Source organism: Thunnus maccoyii, chromosome 21, assembly GCF_910596095.1.
Source record: "Thunnus maccoyii chromosome 21, fThuMac1.1, whole genome shotgun sequence".
Lineage (NCBI taxonomy): Eukaryota > Metazoa > Chordata > Actinopteri > Scombriformes > Scombridae > Thunnus > Thunnus maccoyii.
In genome coordinates this window covers 23,039,321-23,058,886 of record NC_056553.1, presented here as the reverse complement: position 1 = coordinate 23,058,886, position 19,566 = coordinate 23,039,321, and the positions used below count along the sequence as shown (strand labels likewise).

Below are 19,566 nucleotides of genomic sequence, written 5' to 3'. Positions count from 1 at the left end.
CTGAAACCTCTTCTTAATGAGTCACACTGCTACATGTGTATTCTCCATTAAAAACAAGGGCTTGACAGGAAACTGATTACCAGCTTTCACTTGACTCTTAGTTGAATTTCACAACTCACACAACACACTGATTTACATCATTTAATATGCCTTTCTTCCATCCATTTTCCAAGCAAGGTAGTCCAGACATCCTTTTTCCCTAACCACATTTTCCAGCTATTCCTGGGGGATCCTGAGACATTCCCAGGCAAGACTGGATAAGTAATTCCTCCAGCAGGTTCCAGATCTGCCTCAGGGACTCCTTTCCAGTTGGGTATGCTAGGAAAACCTCTACAGTGAGGTGTCAGGAGGGCATCCTAATCAGGTGCCCAAATCACCTCAGGTTCTAATCCAAGCTTTTTCTGGATTTCTGAGACCTCCCCCTTCTTATCTCTCAGTGTGAGCCCAGAAAGAAAATAATTTCAGTTGCTTGTATCTATGATCCCATTCTTTCAAGAGCTGGCCCCATATATCCATCTATTATCTTTCAAGTTGTTAATACTAGTTAGGGTCTTCATCCCAACAACATTACATTGAGCTTCAACCTGCTCCAAAACACACTGCAGGTTATGGCCCCATGAAGCAAATAGAACAACATCATCTGCAAATAGATACTCTCTGAACCTCTGCTGTGCCTTAATATCCTGACTATAAAATCTTAAACAGGAGAGGTGGCAAAGGTATCCAATGCAACAAAAAACCATACATACTGGCAGCACCTCATTTCTGTTCTTAGCAACAGCAGCCTTGTTGCTAAATATTGCACTCAAAAAGCACTCACTCTGTCTGTGTCTTCAGTCAATCATTCTTTTATCACCCCAGTGACTATCCTCAATAATGATGCATGAAAAAAACACAAAAAAGCCTGAAGAGGAATTAAAATAGGACTCACCTATGGTGGAGAAGCAGTCGAGGCAGCAATCATCACGAACATGGAAAGTAAAACCGACAAAAACAACAATTACAATTTGACATTTTTTAAAAAGTTATACTCTCAGGAGACACACCAGGCTGTGAACTGTTGATGCATAACAGAGGTGAGTTAACATGACACCAAAAAAGCCTTTTTCTTCAGCATTCTTTTTTAGGAGAAGTTGTAAAGAAACAGGCAGCTAGTGAGGAAATCAGAGTTAATTGGACACAGGAGAGACAAGATAGAGTGACACCTCACCCCTGGATGCAAAGGAAACGGAACATGATTACAGTGTTAATACATACACCTGGACAGAAGAGATAAAGAGAAGTTTGGTTTTGATTTGGTGAAGATGACACAGCCTAGTGGTGTTGCTAAGGAGAGAGACTCCGTGATTGGTTAGTAGTAGCACACCCATCAACAGCAACACTGTTAATTATGAGAACATTCCAGTAGTGCATCATCGATAATTAAGATACTCACAGATTAAAGTAAAGCCAGTCCAAAGCCCCAGTTGATCAACACTTGAGCCCATGCATTAGTCACTCAAAAACAGTCCAAACTAGACAAACCAAAGAGCCCCAGCCAAGTTTTTAGCCAAAGGTGTCCATGCAAGGGACAACATAAATGGGTCTAATTATCCATCTAATCCTTAATGGGTAAAAGACACCAAGCAATCAATCCGGCCAAAAAGTATATTTGAAATCAGTTTCAAATACCTAACTACTCAAACTGGATGGAAACATCATGCATGACAATAAACCTTTCGGTCTTAATCTTTTAGCTACTCTACTTTTAACTTCTATTTTGTCCAGGGCTGACTACAACCAACCTTCAGTAGGGGCAACTGGAGGGGCCACAGCTGGTTCTTCCATGGGATCAGCAAAGCTGGGAAAGAAGGGCTTAGCTGCAGGGTTAAGACCAGATCCTGGAGCTCCCAGAGGGCTGTGTGATGGAGGGGAAGAGGGGCTGATTCCTGGAGATTCCTGTGTAGGGAACTTCTTAGCCCCTGGGGAGGTAGGACTCTTTACAGAGGAGGAAGAAGATGAAGAACGAGACTTCTTAGATTGTTTCTGGGTCGATTTGGCATCTTTGTGTTCTTTGGTTTGGGATTCCTGAGCTGTAGTTTTGGGGGAGCGGAGAGGGGCTGGGCTTGGGGTGTCGAAGGCCAGGCCTAAGGGTAAAGGATGACCTGAGGTGCTCATGTCAGTGAAGTCAAATAACTCGCTTTTGCTGCTCATGTGGGAGTCGTTCAGGAGCCATGAAGCATCTGAGGGTGAAAGAGGTGGAGCTGAAGCTAACACCTCACCTTTCATGGAAAGGGCTGGGCTTGGCTGGGAGGCAGGACTAAAAGCTGAGGTGTCGCTTTCAGGCATGGTGACTTGCACACAAGACTCTTGGAAGGAACTGGAGTTGTCAAACATCCCGCTGTCAACCATGTCACCAACTGCCGCTTCATTTTCTGGAGTGAAAGATGGAGAAAAAGCCTGGCTGCTATTGCCCAGGCTAGCATTTTCGCTATCCATCAGGAGGTCAAATGGATCATCAGGGCGAGGAGTTGTGGGTAAGGAGCCAACTGTTCCAGTGTTGGTGGTGGAGGGCATTGTGAATGGAGCTGCTGTGGCTTTTAGCTCGCTGTTGAGGACCAGTGGGCTAATGGAAGCAGCTGTAGGGGAGAATAGGTCCTGGGACAGAGCGGAAGGTAGTAGGCCTTCTTCTGGGTAGACCTCCTTTTTCCCCTGGCTGGTGTCCATATCTTCAAAGGAGGCCTCCGGGTTTGCCTGAGCTGGACTCCCTAGATCCATTATCGCCTCCTCTGTTTTTTGAGAGGTCGCTGTGGATGAAGGGACAAATGGTTCTGGCACCACTCCCCACTCCTCAGGAATCTTCTTTCTGTTCTTCCCCCTCTTCCCCCGGCCTCCACTCTTCCCAAGCTGCTCCTCCCAGCCGCCCTCTCCTCTATCCCGCCTTGGGCCAATCCTTTGGTAGAACTCCTCTGCTGGGGGAGTGTTTTCTCCCTGTGCTTGCGCCTCAGGGTGGCCCTTGCTCTCGAGGTTTTCGTAAGAACCCTCATCTTTCTGTCGCCTTTTCTTCTTCTTCTTCTGTTTTCGGTCTGCTCCATCTCCCTCCCTTTCGTCGCCTCCAGCATAGGTGGTGCTCTCACGACTGGGCCAGCTTTCAGGTGGGTCATCGGGGGTGGTTGCGAGATGTCTGGCATGGCGATTTATCACATTGGAGACACTGGGGGTGAAAGGGAGGTCTGTCGGTAGGCAGCCAGCCTGGTCTGGCCAGCAGTCGCCTAAGGCACCTTGTTGTGGGTGAAGAGGGGAGAGTTTAAAATTGGGGGAGATGGATATGAGCATATGAATTGGTTCCCTTAGACTAACTCAAACAAAAAATAACTGAGAAACTTCAGAATATATGATAAAGTTTCTTAACATTCAAAGATTCTTATTCTTATTCTAAAAATAATTCAACAAAGATAATTATAACACTGAAAGAACAAAATATTTCCTGTGAAACACTTTCAATGAGTTTAAAATTGTCGTAGTTATTATAGTTACTATTTTATTCACTGAAATGTTGGGAAGGCTGAGAAGATGAAAAAATGGATCAGACACAGAAGAGACACTTCTGGAGGGACTCAACCCAAGGCCAGGAGGGGTGTGTGTTACTCCCAGAAAGCAGAGCCTTAACCACTACACCCTTTGTGAATCTCTTTCATTAGTTACCTTTGAGCCAAAAAAGAAAAACTGTGTGTTTTGGTGATAATCCTAAAATAGTACCAAATAAAATAAGTTTTTAAATCCACCCCTAGCTGTGATAGTCTTAAAATTCTATCTGTGTCATTGCTGATGGAGTGAATGAAAGCTTGGAGAAATGAGAATCACACACATATCATACACACACATACACAAACATGCACTCAAATGCTGTGTCGAGTATTGAATTAAATGATATAGAGAAGTGGTACATTTGGGTGGCTGACTCATTGTAGCCTCGGGGTCTGGTATACATGAAGTGCACACTGAAAATATTGGACTGCAAAAAGAGCCCTGTTTGAAATCAAAACAGAGAGCAAGAGTGAGGTGTGTGAGTGTGTGTGCAGACACAAATATGGTCAGGTAGTAAATATAAAAGTATAAGTAATATATATAAGAAATATAAAAGTCTCCTACAGACACACAAAAACAAAGAGTGCTTAATGGGATCACAGAAAGGAGGTCAATTAAAGGCAGCCATGCTGTAACTAAAAGAGCTTCCTTCGGTCTTGGGACATTGTATAACACAGCTCAGGTCTGAAGGGCAACTATGATGAATGGCAGTAGTCAGATTGAATTCAGTCTTAATATAGAAGGTAAAGAAGAGAAGAGAGATGTGAGGTACATAAGAGTTAACAAGAGTAGAGGGGAAACTGCCCACCGAGACAGGGTTGGTTTTTACTTTGGCCCAGTTTGTTTCTAGTTTTCAGTTATATATATATACACACACACACACACACACATACAGAATAACAGCTAAAGTGGAGCAGCTGTCAGGCCCCATACAGTACCGCAGCTCTCTGGAGGGCCATACTTCATATTAACAGACCCATGACAGAGTTCTGCTCTCTATACTTTATGTGCAGTAATTGGGAGAGGCAGAAAAAGACAGTCTACTAAATGGATGAGAATGACTTAAATGTTGTGTTGCACAACCTCATTAAGCTGGGAGAGCATCACAGAACAGCCATCTCACTGTATGTGCATATACCATACCCATACCCTTTTATTCTGTTTGTAAAATGCCATAAACAGCTCTTACAGATTTGAAAACACTGACTAAAAGGTTAAAACAGTCCAAACTGAAGGTGCTTAAAAGTGGTGCTTTGTCATCCACCATGCAAACAATGGTACTGCATTTCAAGTAACGGCCAGGCTATTATGTATTTCAACTTTAAAATGCTTCTGTGTGACAAATATTTTAACTTCCATATGTTTTGGAAACTATATATGAACCGCACATACATGCCAGCTGGTGGTATGGATACTTTAATACTTTAAACATATCTTCATGTGCTCTGAAACTTATATTTTAAATGGGCTCAGAACTGCCTTAGTTTGAGTGATGATATTACACCATAATGGTGAAGTAACATGCTATTGCATAATGGCTGTTAGTTGGTAGTAGACATTGAGATAATAAGGACCATAGCGGTCACTAGTATCCTCCCAAAACTAAACTAAACAGTGTAGTTTGTGTACAGGTGCTGGTGTACGCATGCTCATGGATGCTAAAGGACAGCTCCTGGCATTTGTCAAGCCATTCTGCTCGCTCCCAATCTACTGACTCCACTTACAGCAATAGAGTAATGACAGGCTGAAGTACCCTCTCTTTATTATATCATATCCCGTTCTGCCATATCTTTTTTCCTTTGTACAGTCTAGCATGTCGCTTCAGGTCCTGCATCTCCTATTTATTTATTTATTTATTTTCCACCTGCATTCCTCTTCCAGTATAATTCGGGGGTCAGATGTGTATTGTTTGAGCACTGTAATTTTTCCCCTTTTTAGCATTTGATATTTGTCATGTAAAATTCTGATATGTTTGATTGTATGAAGTATGATCAGTTAATGATTCTGGATGTCTTGTCTGGTCTGCAAGCTGATTGGTTGGTTCAACTTTTGGTTAAATGTCACTGGTTGTTGTAGCTATTCTCAGTAGTTTAATTATAGGAGATAATTTATGGGCTGGAAATTACAATATACTCTAACTAAATTTAGGTCATTGAGGGATTCCTAATGTTGGTAATTGAATAATCTGGTAAATGTCTTTTGTATTTCTGCTCACTGGGGTGTCATTGAGACAGAGTCCCCTCAGGTTTTCAAATGTCTGCATCTTGTAATAGGGAAAGGGGGGGTTTGGTGGTTGCCGCATTGTTGAGTCACCATGTTACACACACATACACACACACACACAAACACAGTCTTGCGATCAATTTCAGGGTGGCAATGAGGGGTTAACAGACAACAGCCATCTCCGTTTTCTATGTCTTCGTCTCCTGTTGTGAATTGATTACAAAGTTTGTGAATAAATCATCTGTCTGCTGCGGAGTGAGTGAAACTGTGGCAATGACAGTTGCAGTCAAACTGAAGAACTGTTCAGTCGTAATGATTCAAACATTCCTGTTGTTGCTCTTGCTATGGAAGTTAATATTTTTAGTAAGGGGAATTAAAACAAAAAAAAAGATTCCAGTTTCCGTAAGATTACCGAAGAACAACACCAGTGCTGTAGACGACCTTGCTTCTCACGCCTGTTAGACAATTCCCCAGTGATCGGACGCTCACATCCTGTGTTGCATCAGGGTTTTACATTACCGTAAATCCTCAAATAGTGGCCTGGGATTTTATTTACCTCAATACCAGAAAGAATCAGGCCTTTCTTTAGAACAGGCTCGCATTAGAGACAAAGCTTTATTCATAAATTCCCCTGTTCCCACTGTTAATACAGAAAATACTGTTTTCATTCAGAATAATTCTACTGCGCTAAAAGTTACTGTCAGTGAAACTCAACACGTCCTGTAACAAATATTTCAAATTAAAAGTATCTCTTAATGCCCATATTCCCTTCATTTAATGACGTTTAATGTGAAAAATCTGCAGGAAGTATTGAGTTTTACTGACTGCACGTTGGAAGTGAATGGAAATCATCAGTGAATAAAAAAAGTATTTGTATTTGTACATATTGACGTATTGATAGAAGTAGTGCTGTGGAAATACAACTGTTATTTGAGACTTATTTGAATATTGGCTTTTATTTGAGAATTTACGTTACATCACCTCAGATTGTTTCTGCAGGAAGAAGACATATAGAAACAGCAGGACATGATCATCAGTCCAGTTGGTTACAGTTTGCTTTGTTTCATTTTATTGTTGGTTTTCTACTCCTGTATTCCTGCTAGCTATTAGATGACAACATCCATCACTTTACAGTCCAAGTCTTGGGGAGCAGGTGCTGTAGTTTTAGTCATCTCTACAAAGTGCATGGTTATTTGTTACCAAGCAAACGCTAATGGCTGTGTATTCATCATAAAAAGTGGTAACCACTCTGATATTTTCCCCCTGCTCTTGTTTAGCACAGTGACACGGGGGTTCAGCCACCTGCTGTGTAGCAGTGCAACATGGGGGCTCAGCTGCTGTGATGCTTTGTGCATGGATTCCCTGGCCACATGGGATGTTAGCATGGCTCCACTAGCGGACACAAGCCGCAGCATGGTGACGACTACAACTCCATGCTCTCTAGGATCAGATGTGCATTGAACTGGAGAGAAACCCTATGGGGGGGGGGGCATAGGGCAGGCTCCGGCAGGGGGAGGAGCTGGTCAAGAGAGAGTGGACAGTGAGAGACACGGACAGCTTCTCTCTGTAGGACAAATACACACACAGGACCACACACACAAACGCATACAGTCATGACTAGAAGCCATGGCATGATGGCACACCCTATACATGTCAGCATCAGATGTGCGTTGACCTTGAGCTGGATGACTAAATCACATTGGAGCTGTGTATGTGTATGTGTATGTGTGTGTGTGGAGGAAGCTATAGAAAAGCTTCCTCCACAGCTGATTTCTATACTGCACCCCTCTGTGGAACATATCAGGGCATGCAACATAGTCACATATGTATATGATACATTATATTATACAGTAAACATTTTTGAATTATTCCTGCTGTGAGAATGCAGGGGGTGATCAAAATAATGTATATCTGGACCCGTTATGTGGGGAGAAAATAAGGATCGTTGCATCCTTAGACATGCAGTAGCTACTTCAGAGTTGAAGCTTAGGTTATATATCAGAAATTATGTATTTGACTGTCGATTGGACCGGCTGGGAAAGTCTAGGAATAGAAAGGGTAATATTCTCTCTCTTTATCTCTGCCCAGATGCCAATGAGCAAGAGCCCATAAAGCTGGGCTCAGACTACAGGAGTTTTGGCTTGATTTATCTGGTCTGGGACCTTGGTCAGTAGTGATGTTTGGCCTGGATTATCTGGTAATGTGAGGGGTTTACAGATCTAATCTTAAACCTCCACAACTGCTCTCAGACTCATCGGGGCTGCCCTGATAATTTCAAACATGTCTGAAATTTAGGAGTTAAAATCTGGATGATTATGTCACTACTCTCTGAGCGGGACCACAATAGCCAATGAGAGAGACAAGTCTGCGAGGAGACGGAAGTGCTACAAGCTAACGTTAGTCCTGGAGCAGCTGATGGTGTTGCCAAGCAACGGTAAACATTCTAGCCCTTGAGGCTAACATTAGCTAGCATACTATTGTTGACAGATATTAAAAGTGACAGTTAAAATGTCACCTCTTGCTGACTGTGTCTCCCCAATCATTTTCTCATCCAGACTCATTTAGCCTTCTGCTTTTGTTTTGTCTCAGTATAAAGCATTACTAAAACAAGTTGTTGAATCATGTCAGCTTCCATTTTGATTACATCTGCTTCCCCATGAGATCACATGAGGTGGTGCATTGCTCCTTCTGGCATGATAATCTTACTAATATCCTTTAGTGTGTGATGTGCCATTATTTTTAAATCTTGTAGCGTGTGTATATTTGAGATTAGAGAGAAGAACATCTGCAAAGTTTCTCCTCATGTGCGTGATGCAACCCCATTTCAAAATCGGTTAGGATTTTAAAACTCCTGTAGTCTGAGCCCGGCTTAAGCTCCGTTTGCTCCAATGAATCGGCTACATCTCCAGCCGCAGTAGACTGTGGAAGTAAATATGTATGAAATAGAGCATTGTAGAGGAAGAGGAGGTAATACTGCTGAAGTTTTCTCTTAACTAGATACGCATTTGTGTGGCAGGGGGAGTTCATCTCTATGTGTCGTTACCTTCTGACAGATCCAGAGGGCTGCGAGGAGTCTGGGGTTCAGGCAGCATGGGGCTGTGCTCTTTAGGAGCGTCTGATGCCGCTGGGGGAGTGGGCTGCTGGGGTTCAGCTATACTTGAAGGTCTCTCTGCTGAGAGGGGGGCTGCACCCACCTCCACATTCAACCCCAATCCTGAAGGCTGGGAGAAACCTGAGAAACAAACAAACACACAGGTTATATTGTGTGACCTATAAGATATGTTGCCATGACAACTTAAATATAAACTTATATTATGCAAAAGTTTGGTTTGGCAATTTAGAAAGTATTAGGTTTACCAGAGAAAAAGCCCTCATTTGTCACACTCAAGCTAGACTTTAACCCAAAAAGTTTTGACGAGCAAAGGAGGGAATCACACATGAATAAAACTTTTGAAAATTAGATTTATTATTTAGGCAGAGAGAGGGACGTCACACCTCCATTAAGACATTGAGAGATTCATTGAGTGTTTGGTCAGATGTGAATAAAAGTTTGAAAAGCCACTCACTCCAACAACAGTCCTGCTATTTGGCTCAACAGCAGTTAACACCACTCTGAAAAGTCTTACTGTTTTCTTTAAATAACATGTAATTGATCGGGAGGAGGTTTAATTTATATATATATATATATATATATATATATATATATATATATATATATATATATATATATATATATATATATATATATATATATATATATATATATATATATATATATATATATATATATATAAGATGTATTTATCTCTTTTCTTTAAACATTTTTTTTAACATTTATTTTTTTATGTTTTTCAGTTGATTTATATTTAAAGTTCAAGGAAATCCACTGTCCAAGTTTTTTTTTAAAAGTTCAATAAATGCATGATGTTTCCAAAGTCAATGACTAATCATGTTAAATAATCGTGATCTCAATATTGACCGAAATAACTGTGATTATGTTTTTTGCCATAATCCAGCAGCCCTATTAACAGTTCACTGAAACTCTGTCCAAGCAGATTATCTCCTCTATCAACTGCACCTGCGGCTGAACCACATTAACGTTTTAAATTGGGATTTTGACTTCACAAAAAAAGCAATAAATGATATAAATTTGATCGCCTAGAAGAAATGAATTATAAAGACACATTGACAAAGCGAGGAAAGATTAAGAGCAGACGGGGGAGCAAAACCTAAAAGAGGAGAGAAAGCCAAAGAGGCTAAAGTGCCAGACGAAGAGACGCAGTAGCAAGAATGACTCAGAAAAAAAAAACACCCCCTACGATCTGAACACAGTCGTCCATTACACAGCTCCTGAAGAGCGCATGAATGAGTGAGATTAGTCAAGATTGTGTTTGTGCATGAGTGCGTAGTGTGTGAGCTAAATTGGTGGAAATTGGGCTAAAGAGTAATATTGTGTGCGTTTGCGGATGCACGTGTCAACTGTATATGTGTGTGTGTGTGTGTGTAACTGACTGTGTGTTCAAGCCGCGAGCAGTAATTCGGTGGCCCAGAGACGACAGGTCTCATTAAGGCAACAGTGAAAGCAGGGTATGTGGAGGTTGGCATGGTGAAAGGCAGAACTCAACCTCATAGCTCATACTGTGTGTGTGAGTGTGTCACTCTGGGGAAAACCAGCAGATACCGAGCCAGTGACAACTACAGCTCTGCATGCAACTAACAAGCTCTGCCTCAACACAAGCCGTTTATCAGAGAGGAATTTACTACCAACGACTTAAGGACGGTTGTCGGACATTTTATATGAGAAAGGGAACCTAATGAGCGCATGGATTAGGAAGTGGAAAGATTATTTGTTTGCTGGAATGATCCTCAGTTATTAAGGGTTAAAGTATGTTTCAAAAAGAAAATGAAAAACGAGTAAGAATTGTATAAAGTATGTATGTATTAAGTGGAAACAGTATGACATATGAGACTGATAGCATACTGTAGAAATTGATGCAAACTACTTGTGTGTGCGTACAGTAATTCATCTTTTATGATTGAAGAAAACAAGTAGTAAAGGAACTGCAGAATATTCTTGCATATACTGTGTCTTTATTGGGGCTAAGAGCTCAACTTCTGACTGCAGCTACATTAAATATCTTGTTGCTAGCATAGCGCGGTTGCTTTCCCTTCACGTTACTAGCAGTTGACTGATAGCTACATGTTTGTGATTGGTCGAACAACATCCTCTTCTGCAAATATTTCCTCTTCAGAAGTGTTTTAGCTCTAAACTTAACCTGTTGCACTGAAAGCCAGCATCATGCATTCAAAAATGGTTAATATCTCTGTCAGTAATGTTATACAGCTACTTGTTGTTGCAAAGAAAATATGATCAATTTGACCTACTGAAGCTAACAAAACAGTAGGAAAAACCACAAACACAAGCCAGCAGCCTGAGATGTATAAAGAAGAGCTAACGTTAATTAAACACTATGAACAGCTATGGATAAATGATGTATTAATGTGGATGGATGACTGCACTTTAAAGGTAGAGTCAGTCATTCTGGAGAAAGACTGTTGATATTTGAGCTAAACACCCAAATAAATACATCCCTCCCTTCGTGCTCCTTCAGAAGCTCCACCCCCCAAATTCATGGATTCGCATTGCCATGGCAACGACCAAAAGAGAAATATGGTGGAATCCAGAGCGATGTGTCAGCTGTAGAGTAACTTCTCCTATCACACTTTATCACGAGCAGGAAAAAAAAAATTCGTCTCATGTGAGCACAACAGTCCACTGGGCATCCGTTCAGCGTCTCTGTCCACAGAAGCAGGAAGAAAAATCGACAGTGTTTGTATTTATTTATTAATCAATTTGGTTAATAAGTTCAAAAAACATATACAGCGGGATATTTGTGTGATTTCAACAGCTAGCTGCTCTGATTACGCTTCACTAAACGGGACGGAAACAGACTCGGTGCACTAAAAAACGCAGGGGGTCTCCATGAGACTGTCTCAGATTCAACGTGAACTGATACATTTAACAAAATGGAAGCATATCTGTTCCGTGAGAAAACATTTTCTACGTGAATTGGCCACATCCTCTCTCTCTCCAGTTCGCTGGCCCTCCCCCATCACTGAACGGGTGCTCAAGATGGGAGACTGTCATGTCCTCACGCAGACAGCTGATGACGTCCCCCTGTCCTGTGCACGAGCACGAACGCCCCCTGCTGATTGGCCGGAGTAGTGTTGTGTGGCTCACTCGGAGCCACTTGATTTACATGCCCATTTACAGAGCCAGTGCTGTGTATGAACGGACAGCTAGCAGACTGAGGAGATATTCACTGAAAAGTGTGTCGGATTAAAATCGCTGACTCTGCCTTTAAGTTGGGTATTTTTGGTGTGTAGTTTAAATTTAAATTTAATATTAATATTTATAATATTCATGAATATTTAATTTAAATATTCTCTTAGTTATACGCTAGTGAAATAGTTTCGCATATATGGTAGGCAATGTTAAAACTGCTCATCTAGACAGACAACAAACAGTATTTGTTTACAAATGAGAAAAGACAGTTGAAAGAATAGTTAAGCATTTTGGGAAATATGCTTATTCACTTTCTTGGAAGAAATTATTATACTCATGACCACACAGCAAAGAAAAATAGGCATTACAGTCTGATGTGAGCAGGTAAACAGAGTCAGTTTCCTTGGCAAATCTCATGACAACAACACTAACTGTAATCAAAGTGACTGTATATACAAAAGATAGCGACAGCTGTACAAGAAATATACAATTTTAAAAAGTTATAAAATCTCAACTACACTATTTCTCACTGACTAAAAATAAAAATAATTAAATAAGTAGAATATGATTAAAACCATTATACATTTTCATTAGAGATTAAAACTAAAATTGCCAGAATGATCAATGGATCCAATGCCTTGTTAATTGATGGTACATTATGTGATTAACCTGACCCTCCACATCTTCACCCATGGTAATTCAACATAATATACATCAAATAGCCAGACACAGAAAGTGTTTCATCAGGAAGCACCATGATTTAATCCCTGCTGGTCTCGGTTGCTGTGATGGCACTTGCTGATGCAAGCTTACACCTTCACCTTCCGAAGGCTAGGGCTCACTTAGTTTCAGTTGAAACAAATAATGGCTAGAAAGATGTATTTTGAAGTTGGTGAAGCCGAATATTGATCATCTTTGTGAAGATGATAAATGCATGACTTTTGTAATCGAAAACTGATGATTCATCAGTTACACTACAAGTACTATAGTAATAGCAGTAATACTAAAACTGCGTTGCTGTGTGGCAGTTTGAGGAAAATATTGGAAACATACCTGAAAAAGCTCCCATTAGGCCAGAATCCATCATTTGGGCTGAGCTGGTCTGGGAGCCCAGAGAATCTGAATAACCTGCCATGGAGGCTGGCGGTAGGGAGCGAAAGAACAACAGGAGCCCAGGGACAGAGGAAAAGAGATGGACAGGACGGTCAGCGAGAATGACGGATAGAAGAGAAAATATAACAGGGAATGAAAGAGAGAGAGGAAAAGATGGATGAAGTTGTCAGGCGGAAAATGGAAGGACTCGAAAGAGAGAAAAAGATGGAGTAGGAGGTGGCAGTTGGAGGGCATTAACAATTTAGAATGGGCAAGGCAGAGGTAGACAGCAAGGAGGAAAAAAAACAAGAAGAGGGAAGGCATTAATATAAAACACTGATTTAAAACAAACAGGATCTGGTTTTGCCTTCAGAATATAATGTATATAACTGCCCATCACAGCTTTAACATTTAAATATAGCAACCATTACATTTTGCATTTCATACAGTTAAGAAGTTGTACAATAATAGGTATATACAGTATATTTGGCAATAAACACTATATATATATGTCTGCATGAAGTTGTATATCTAAAGTTGTATCTTGAGAGAGCAACTGGCCAATAAAATGTGTTCTGATAAGACGCTAAATTATTTTAATCTCCAGGCCCTTGACGTCATTGTCTTGCAAGTCATAGATAAGTCTTAGCTATAAAGTTGAAAGTCAAAACCAGCAGGTCTCCAAGTCCTAGTCCTAAACTTTGTGTTTCAAATCCTAAACCAGTTATTATTTGTCTGTCTGCTTGAGTGCACTGCCAAAACACCTGCTCCTGCAACATGATTGACTGCTTTCGGATTGATTCAAAGTATATCTGTAGTCAGGGAAATTAAATTGTCCACACCTGATAATAACAAATAAGTCATGGTAAGGTTCTCTGAAACAGGTAAAAACCCAACTAAATAAAGTACCTCAATATTAACCAGTCGCCCTGAGTGCGTATATTATAAATCTGCTGACTCATCTAGATTCTAGGTCATAAAATTGCTCGTTACCTTGACAGCTTAATATAAAGGCAAACCAAAAAACTATTGCTGCATCAGCATGGAGGAATTTTTAAAAATATTTTCAAATTATTTCATTTCACTTGCAAGCGTCTCCTTATACCAACACTGCGCATCTTCATACCTGATAAGAAGTCTGTAGCCAAGGCCTGCTGCTGGTCCAGTGAGTGTGTCCGCACCTCTCCCTGTGGCTCTGGGCGCAACACTGATGTCGGTCCCCCTGCGGTCAGCTTACAACCTGCAGGTGACAACATTGATCATCAAACATCAGTTCCTCCTCCTCGCTGATGACGCCTTACTGTACAACTGTAATTTAGTGACACCAGGCTACTGCAATCACACTCCACCAAACACAAATACACACACACAGTGCTCACACACAGGCATTTACAAAACATAACCACTTAGATATATTGGACTATATCCCACATAAAATTCTCACATGAACCCGCACGAACACACACGTGCACCCGCACTCTCACCTGCCAAATTTCCTCCTAAAAGCAGATATCCCAGTCCCATACAACTCAACATTCAGTGGTGTTTGCTATGTGCTGCTCAGTGCCTCTGTCTCTGTCTGTCTCCACTGCAGCCTCAGCTGGCTCTGAGCTACTAACACTGTGAACCCCACACACACACATACACACACAGCCACACAAAGAGAGACACACACAGACACACACGCACACACACGCAAGAATGCGATCACAGTCGGGGAGTCTGGGTTTGGTGTGACGTTTCACTGTCTGTCTGGTTCAGGTCGCAGGCCCCGGCAGCTAGCGCCTCCCCTCGCCTGCCTGACATGCCACAGCCAACTCCCTCCCTCTCTACTCCTGTAGTCACCCTTCAACTCTCGTCCCAGTCTCCGAGCAGAGGTCCTGACTGGCCCGCAGAGGCCAGACTCCAGACTGCCTGATTTCATGTGGCTATTTGTGTGTGCTTATATCGGAGGGGATTGACGGAAGGAAAGATGGAGTCGGGAGAGGAGGTAGGAAGAAAGACGGTTGGCAAAGACAGGCGATCAGGGAGGAAGACGAAGCAGGGGTGGAGGAGGGACGTCTGACTGAGAGTTATGGAAGGACAGTGAGGAATGAGAGAAAAGCAGGAAAGAGGATTTACAGACTGAGTAATGAAAACAACATGAAGGGGAGAAGAGAAAGGAATGGAAGAAAAGAGGGAAAATGGACACACACAGGAAGGAAATGAGGCAGAGGAGTAACGAAGGGAGGGAAGGAGAAGAGAGGAGAAGAGGGACGCACCAATGGCAACCCTCTCCCAGCAGCGTCCACAGAGGGTGACAGTGAGGCGAACAGACAGGACGCCACCCAAAGTCACAAACGCTTCCATATATCAGACACACAAACAGGGGCCATGGTAGGGTGCGCATTGTCTGTCTCGACAAGACGCAGAAAACTCCGTCGGCAGGGTCACAGATTGATTCAAAAACACTAGTGCAGCAACGCTTGTCCTCCTGGTCTCACATTTGTGTCTGTCTGCCATTTGTGTCTGTCTTTGCATGTCTTTCTGGAAACTCTCAATGCAAATGTGGAGAAATAAGAAGAGACGTGAAAGGTAACTGTAGACTAAGGTAGCCAACACAAGTGCACCTCCATGCACTGAGCGTCTTCTGCTTGTCTTTGTTAAATCAGTGAAGCAAAAGCGTTGCAGGAAAACAGGCAGCTGTTTCCCCCCGCTGAGCTGTGCTGCTGTCCAAGGTGCTGAAATCAGACTAAGCAGCTTTGAAAGGGCAGTCAGGGGCACTGGTATGAAAACCTCTAATATGTCTATCCTTTTTGCATTTTTACCCCTTACTGAACCATGGAGGTTGACTGAGATCAACATCTTTATTTAAAACTGTGGCCAAAAGGATCTTTTTGCATCAGGGGGAGGGAGGTTACACAAATAACCTGAAAGCCGGGAGCTGTTTCACTCAAAGAAAACATCTCTCAGGCAAAATTAGCAGCCCTATTAGCAGACTGAGTTGAAACAACTGGTCAGAGTGGATGCCTTTTACAGTGGTGCTTTAAATTTAGTTTATTACAACTTGGTTCTTTTGTTGCTGGAAGGATATATATAAAATATATGTTAACTGTTGGCCATCAAGGTCATGTCATCTGTAAAATTTATAGTAATTTGGGGGATACGTGACATCCAAGTTTACATTCAAGATATTACAAATGTTGCCAAATGGTTTTTAAAAGTTTTTTGTTGAAATACCTTCAAATTCTGTTTTAAATATGTTTTTAAGCAAAAATTATATTTATGACATTTTGCATCTCCATCACAATTATATATCTGGTGTTGTAGGGAAATAATATTTTGACCGTAATATTGGGGAAATGTGGAATTTGGTGGTTAGTCAAGTTTTTTTTTTTGGCAGGTGGGTGGTGCTGGAGGACTTTGGACTCAAGAACAAGACCATCTCTAAAATCCTGGCAACAGTCCTGCCTGACCAGTCGTGTTTCTTGCCGCATTGGACTTCACTGTTGTGCCATTGCTTTGTTTGCAGATTTCAGCAATTTGTACTTGCAAGTACAATGTTATAATTATGAGGAATGAATACCAAAAATAGACCCAAGTTGTTGTAAACCAGAATTATCCTTTAAATGAAGAAAGTTTTGGAACTTGAAATTACTACTTGCATCACAGTGGACATAAAAGTAGGCTGCTGTAAAACATTGGCATTTGTGAAATTTGGAGATTAAATGGTTTTGGCTCAGTAAATGCTTAATGCTTAAAGCGCACTTCAAATTCAAGCACATTTTTTGAGGGTTCAGTTAAGTCTACAAGGGAAAATTTCATGCTAGAGTTATCTGCTAAACACTGCACTGTGTTTAATGTACCAGTGGTGAACTGCTCAGCTTGAAAGAGGGAGGAAGATCAACTGTGACGCACCCAATGTGAGCGAATGTGTGTGTGTTTTTGGGACATGTCCCATGAATTGTTCGTAGTAGGTGAGTCAGTACCCAACAGGAGGCTCATTACGATGTCATCAGTCATGACCTTTAACGTGATCTTCTTACGGACTAGAAATCTAATCACTGTTTGGCATCTGTAACAATACTTTGACAGAACATTTTCACATTATGCACATAACCAGACCATACTCCAGTAATGTACAGTTTATACACTGTAACTGTGGAGAGGAGCAAGGTGATAAATATTTTGTCATTCTCTGTAGCTATTGTTACTAGTACGCATCTCCTAAAATTGTGTGCTCAAGTATTTGTGTTATACTGCAGGAAAATGGATGTCACTAGTTGCTGATGTTATTTGATGTCTTTATACTGTTTTATCATCAAGAACATGCACATGGATTACCCATCTTGAGATCAGGGTCAGATTCATGTAGGTAACATGGATCCCTCATTAGCAAAGGGTCAACTCAGGACAAATGATTTACTTGCCCAACAATGTGATATATTGCCTTACACCTGTCTCCTTCTATGTCTAACAGGTTACCATTGCAGGTCATCAGGCTTGGCGTAAAACAGTAGGACATCTGTCATCCCCATGTGAGCGGGTTTGAATGCAGGGTCTTTGGTGTGAAAGGGTAGTGACGTGTTATCAACTCTACTTTTTGTGTGCTACATTAGGTTTGGGGGCGAGTGGCACTCTTCCATCCTCTTCAGATGTTATCAGTCCATTAAATGGAAATGGATCTGTGATTATTAAACTCAGCATTAGCTAGCAAAGTGTTATACTACAGTGATGACAGTATGTGGTTAATTTTGATGGCAGTCTCTGGTTGTGTTTTCAACGGACTGTATGTGACTTGTTAAATCACACCAGCATAGTGCAAAGATAATCTCAGACTAAAATGAATATGTTTGATTCTCTTTCATAAAAAATGACCTTTAAACAATAAATTCATATATCATGCTAGCTTTTAAAGCTTTTAATTTGTCTTTTACAAAAAAAGATTTGTGTGTCAAACTAATACTTGCTAAAATAGAAAACAAGGGATTGACCTCAGTTTCTAATAGTCAGCATCATAAATGTGTGAGTTCCTCCACAAAGAGTAAAATATCTGATCCTGTGTTTTACTGTTTCGCCAAGTTATGTAAGAGCTGCTGCTGCTGCTGCTGCTGCTCCTGCTGGGGGATGCTGACCTCAGTATGAGGACAGAGTATGGCCAGACAGACTGGAGCAGCTATCAGTTTGACGGATGAACTTAATCATCTCAGAGGCATCTAAGGACACACACGCACACACTACTCTCCAGTAGCTGCTTTCATGTGGAGAAACAAATGAGCATGCACCCGCATACACACACACACACACACACACACACACACACACACACACTCAGTACACACTCATGTGCACACAAACAGCTAGAAAGTCAGACCCCTCGCTTGGTGGACACTTGGATGACCTGACAGAATACAATGGATAAATATAGCCTAGAAAGAATACACATATGCACACACACTAGTCTTGCCTAATCCCATTATGCATACATAAGTTGCAGAAGTGGATTCCTGTAGGCAGCAGATTAAGAATCAGCTAAGGAGGTGGTGCACGGGTTAGTGGAGGAATTTTGCCAATCAAACTTTGTTATGATATCAACCCCACCATCTGAAATATCACATTTAGGGCACAGTTTCACACTTTCACCAGCTGATCTCACCAGGAGACTATACATGACAACCCTGGCAATAAAATAATCTACCTCACCTTGTTATCATGTTTTTAACACCAGATAGTGGGTTTTTAAGACCTCTGCTGAGGTTGGAGCTATATTGAGCTAGTCTAGAGGTCAACAAACTCCATGTACTAATATAAATGGTAAAGATGCTGTTGTACACTAACACGGAATCCTCACAGAAAGTGTTTCAGCCATGTTTTTTAGTCGTCCATCTCATATACGTCTGACAGAACCAAGACGCTTCTATTTTAACCAATACAGCTGTCTACACAGGCTGCATATTAGCTTATGTTTCACTCGTGCTTTCAGCACATAAGTGAAACATACTTCAAGTATTCAAGCATTTTCTTCACTACAATTATTGCGTATTTGGCTTGCAGCGCTGTCAAAACACAGATGACCTACACTCAGTACTATGCCTGAACGCATCCTGTGTAGACACACATGGAGCACTGACGCTGCTGCTGCTCCTCCTCTGCTAACGTGCTGCTTACACTCTTGTGTAGACACAGTGTAACAAATGTGAAAAAGCAGAAATGAGTAAGGACAGTGTGTGCTGTCTATACACGCCCACAAAGTCCTGACAAGAGGTCCAATCAGACAAAATAAGTGAAAACAGCATTGGGTGTAATAGTGATGTGTAGAGCATTTAATCACACTTGTGTTCTTTTCACATGTAACGAATCAGGTTTATTTATTCTAATTTCAGCCCTGCAGCAGATGTGTTTACTGTGACCTGGTGACT

At 41.4% G+C, this 19,566-nt stretch overlaps 1 protein-coding gene across 1 annotated transcript in view; it reads right to left on the bottom strand.

Moving 5' to 3' along the window:
• The window catches only part of LOC121888571 (microtubule-associated protein 4), a 122,183-nt gene that overhangs the window by 49,749 nt on the left and 52,868 nt on the right, over window positions 1-19,566 (bottom strand). Inside the window, exons 4-7 of the mRNA XM_042400196.1 lie at window positions 14,295-14,408; window positions 13,130-13,216; window positions 8,834-9,022; window positions 1,785-3,260 (exon numbers count right to left, since the gene is read on the bottom strand). Of these exons, the coding sequence (XP_042256130.1) occupies window positions 1,785-3,260; window positions 8,834-9,022; window positions 13,130-13,216; window positions 14,295-14,408 (1,866 nt within the window). The remainder of the gene's footprint in view (window positions 1-1,784; window positions 3,261-8,833; window positions 9,023-13,129; window positions 13,217-14,294; window positions 14,409-19,566) is intronic.